We start from the raw sequence: 4,753 nt of genomic DNA, 5'->3' as shown, positions 1-4,753 counted from the left end.
GTAGACGAGACCATTTCTTTCTACTGTACACGCGCTTCCCAAGAGTGGGCTGTGTATCTCAGGGCCATAAAAATGCAGAATACAAAATACTGAGATAAATAAACTTTATTGTTATGAAGCGTCTTTTATCGCCAGATGGCGGTAACTCGCTTCCGCACCGCCCGTTCCAAAGTTCCGAAGAGAAAAGCCAAAGCCACATCCATCCATCCTTCCAGCAGATTTCGATTTCGGTTTCGGATTGTGCTGTCTTTAGCCTGATTATTAGCTGGGTCTGCCGCCTGCGCAAGCGTATAGACGACCCTCTGTTTACAAAGATGTGACGTCACGATAAGACTCGTTCGAGGTTATATTTTAGGTGGGCAAGAAGCGGGAAAAACGCGTCGGCTGATAGGTCGAAAAGGCTGATAAGGTTGATAGGTGCGCACCAGCATGCTTTGCGCGGCGGCGAAACGTAATCGGTGACGCAGGAGTGCAGGTCGTCTATATGAATAATGTGTTTCTGCAGCAGCAAAGTGGGATAGTTATGAGCAGGCAGCGCCTACTTTTTCTCAAAGAAGGTAAAAAAGGAAAACAAAATCATCCTGCAAATAATACATTAAATAAAGCTGTGTATATCAAGCGACATCCACCAAATTCTGTAAGTTCACAACTGGATTTCCACAGGTGCAGTTGTTAAGCTGAAGGTATATTATGGTCCTGTTGTTCTAATATTCTCATTTATCCAGTCCATGTGTTCCGTGACACGAGTATACACCCCAGGAAAGTCTGCGTCTCCGCAGTGGACTCCGAAAGCAGTAACACCTACAACAGTGAACCGACTTTTCTCATCAGGCAGCACCATGGGGCCTCCAGAGTCGCCCTGTAAAATGTGAGCAAACGCAAGAATAAGTAACCATACGTGTCATTGTAAAATGTAAGCGTGTCTTCCTTTCGGATACTACATACCTTGCACGAGTCCTTCCCTAAGGCTGAAGCGCAAATGACGGTTTTATCTACACTGACTAATCCTTCTAAAGCTTCCTCGCATTTCGTTTGCGAAAGGATAGGCAGCATCACTTCCTGTAGAGTGCTAGTCATCTTGCCTTCTGTAAGAACACATATGCACTTTACGTAAGGAACGGTTTGACCATGCAACATAGTGGGACATGCACGTGCTCGCATATATTTGAAGCGCATACGGAACATACGATTCCGCTTGCTTCCGATTGCTTGATTACGACAAGCTTGAAGTATTCCAACATTGTCGAATATTACACATTCTTCTACCTTTGAAATGGCGATTTGCCGTAGCACCATGTCTTAAAGGAGCAATGAGGTGACATTAACATGGCTCGAAATCCTGTTTCATTCGTCAAGTTGTCCACTAGGATCCACCGTGCAAAATATTTTCACTATGCGGTGTATTATAACCAGGGATCGGAACCGGAACTGAACCGGAAAAAACCGGAAAAAAACCGTTATTTTCTGACGAACCCGAACCGAACCGAACCCGAACAATTTTTTTGCTTGTCCTGAGCCGAACCGGAACTGAACCGAAAAAAATTGATACGGTTACCGGTTCGGAAATCGGTTCAGAGGTGAATTAATTGTACTACTGACCGACCTTTTTTTTTTGCTCACCTGAAACGGTTATCTCACACCTTTCTCTTACAATCGTGTACGGTGAGCGTAAGCTTGCTTGCATGTAGCAAAATTACTGCCGGTGGACCGGTTAAACCGAGCCCGAAAAAAGTAACTGTTCCAATCCCTGTAAATGCCCCGACCGCTGACTGATTTTTTTTTTGTCTTTGTATGTGCGGGGGTGGGGGTGGGGGTTCTCCCTGAGCCGAACCCGAACTGAACCGATATACCTGAACCGGTTCAAGCTGAAAATTTCGGTTCAGTGGAGCTAAACCCGAACCGAACCAATATGCCTGAACCCGAACCCGAACCGGACCGAAAAAAATACCGGTTCCGATCCCTGATTATAACTGCGCAATTAAATAAAAAAGAAAAACAGTCGGACAAAGCAGCCGCGTGACGTAAGGAAATATCCATGCGTTTTTTCTTTTGTTTCTTCTCAGCTCTACGTTACGAGTCACGTGCCCGGGGACCGCGTTACGTCACGACGTTCCCTCGTTCTCCGATACGCTCTTTTCATGAGTGGAAGATTTTTTAGGGGTGTGCGGAACTGAGGCCTCGCGCGCGCTCTGTAGGTCACATGCGCTCGTCGTTCTTTCGCAGGAACTCATTTTATTCGTTGAAAAACACGCCGCAGCGAGAGAGAGGGAGAAAAAAAAAAGGGTGGGTGGTATCAGAGACGCCACCGCTTTGATTTCCGTGAAACGGAAACGAAAACGCGTCGCAATTGGCTTATCTGCCTGTATGACAGCCTCGGGGACACCAGCCGCTCATCGATTGGGCTCAGTTTGGGCAGATGGGTAGGGTATGACGGGTACCTGTACCCGATACTCCTGCTCAGCGAGGGCACCCGCTTGTGTCTGCACACGTCCGAGCAGTTGCGGCAGAGCATGAATCTAGCCGTGTCTTCGCCAGGGAACGCGCTCTGCAAGAATCGGGCCACAGGGGCAGTCACGGCCTTCAAGTCCTTCTGGACCCACAGTCGCTCGCACACGTCACACTTAAATTGTGGCCGAATTCATTGTCCACGAACACAGTTCTAAAGCGCGCTGTGGCCAACTCTCATCGCCGACGGTACTCGGGCGCACAATAGAAGAGTTCAGAAAATCCCTGAGTGCTTAGCGCCGCTTTGAACGGTGGGAGTTTACTAATACGAAAAAAACAGGTGGCCTCCAAACTGTTCCGATTTCTCCCCTACCGGTCCATTGTCCACGACGTGTCAAGGTCAGCGAAAGCGAAATATGAAGGATTATTCTTCGTTCCCCCGCTCAGCAAGCGCCCAGGATGCAATTAGTACGCAAAGAGCACTGGGATTTTCTTAACTCGTCTATTGAAATGCTCCCGTTGCGGTTCCGCGCTCGGGCAGTTGGGCCCAACCTGGCTACCAGGGTAGCCACTGATGGGCTGGAGGGCTCGTCTACCTCCATTGGGGGTACATGCGACTCGGCAGGCTAAATATTCTGGGCCACGACAACCCGCTTGGTCCCGCAGCACTCAGATACGGCTGCGGCTCCTGCGCTTGCCTCAATCTGGCGAGTTCCCTCCGTTTCCGTGACCATTCAGTCGAGGTGGTTGGTGATGGTCGAGGTCCCTCGACCTCCTCTCTTTTCCTTTTGGCATCTTCCCGCTCTTTGTGGGGCATATAGTGGTCCGTCGAGGGGGCGCCATAACCGAAGAAGTCGGAAATTTTCGAATTTTTTAAACTTATATCGACTATAACTTTTGATGGGCACACACTTGGGTATTGTTATTTACGCGCGTATTTAGAGGCCCACGAGTTATACCGAACGCGACCACTCCCCAAGCAGCACAATGTACTGAAAGTCGAGTGCAATAGGGGTGGACGGGTAGGTGGAAGACCTTGAACGAACTGGTGAAACTAAAGAACATTGATAAGACACATACCGTCCACCCCTATTGCACTCGACTTTCGGTACATTGTGCTGCTTGGGTCCCATCTTAATCGGTAAATGCACTGATGAGCTATGAGCGAACAAATGCCGCGTAAGCGTCTCTTTTTTATCTCAAATTGCGACGCGCGTCACGCGGCACTAGCGCCATTTGGATGCTTACGTGATATACCCTTGAGTAATGGCTTTTTTTCTCTACACAAAGATACCTAAACGAATTGCGCATGCCACGCAGTGTCAGAGCTGCGAGCGTTACAAAGGCGACATGTTTTCGTTGCATGCGGTTTTAGCGCGTGTACCCCTGCTTACCGAAAAGAAAGACGTTTCACGTCAAAAAAGGGGGGTCACCTCAGTCCTCCTTTAAACACATTCTCAGCATTCCCGGCAGGATATCAGGAGGGTCTAGGTTCGAATCCTGGCACTATACAGTTATTTGATTCTCACAGAAAGTTAGAAAAACACCAATTAGTGTATTTGTTGTGTAATGTAAATTGTTGTGGTAGTGTTGTTGCTACCATATACGTGTTGCAGAAATTTAGATGGAAGTTGAATTATTCTTGTGGACAAAGTGTGCACACAAAAGTGTCACACGACGGAAATTTTGAAGGTACTGTTGTGACTCATTACATTTCAGTCATTTCAGTCATTATATATCCGTTGGGAGCGGGTTCAACTCCCGCTGCTCCATTTCATTGACCATATTCATATATTGCACGCATTTCGGGTCAAACACCGAGGATTCAGTGCGTTTTGTTCCTTTTGCACTCAGTTTTCAAAGACGTAATGCCTTCAGTTGTGCACATGTTCACTGTTTACGTTCTCTCTAGTTTTTTTTTTTTTTTTTTCCTGTTCTTCCTTCCTCTAATTTCTATACCAGTACTGCATACATCATAGGATCCCGCCAGAGTGCGTGATTCTTCAGCTTTAGTTTTGTGTTCTTCATTTTTCTTTTCCTTTTCTTTCCTTCTTTTTGTTTTATTTTGCGTTCTTCTTTTCTTTGCCTTTTTTGTCTTCCCCTTTCACTTTTTTTTGGAATAACAAGCCGACATCCATCTGGCTTACCTTTCCTTTCTTTTTTTTTTCTTAATAAACATATCCCTCCCCCGCCAGAGTACTTACTTCGCGGTGCGCCCTTGCCCCCCCCCCCCCCCCCCCCCCCGGGAAAACTCTCCGCCTCTGGGGGGAAGTGTGCCGGCAAACCCAGGGGAAATCCCAGACAGTAC

General features: G+C 47.5%; 1 protein-coding gene across 1 annotated transcript in view; it reads right to left on the bottom strand.

The window, feature by feature from the left end:
• Positions 1 to 87: 87 nt before the first annotated feature.
• LOC135374801 (transmembrane protease serine 9-like) overlaps positions 88 to 4,753 on the bottom strand; it is a 43,324-nt gene continuing 38,658 nt past the window's right edge. Inside the window, exons 15-16 of the mRNA XM_064607730.1 lie at positions 946 to 1,085; positions 88 to 859 (exon numbers count right to left, since the gene is read on the bottom strand). Coding sequence (XP_064463800.1) covers positions 689 to 859; positions 946 to 1,085 — 311 coding nt within the window. The 3' untranslated portion in view covers positions 88 to 688. The remainder of the gene's footprint in view (positions 860 to 945; positions 1,086 to 4,753) is intronic.

This window comes from Ornithodoros turicata, unplaced genomic scaffold (genome assembly GCF_037126465.1).
Source record: "Ornithodoros turicata isolate Travis unplaced genomic scaffold, ASM3712646v1 ctg00000746.1, whole genome shotgun sequence".
Lineage (NCBI taxonomy): Eukaryota > Metazoa > Arthropoda > Arachnida > Ixodida > Argasidae > Ornithodoros > Ornithodoros turicata.
This window is presented reverse-complemented; position numbering and strand designations above follow the sequence as displayed.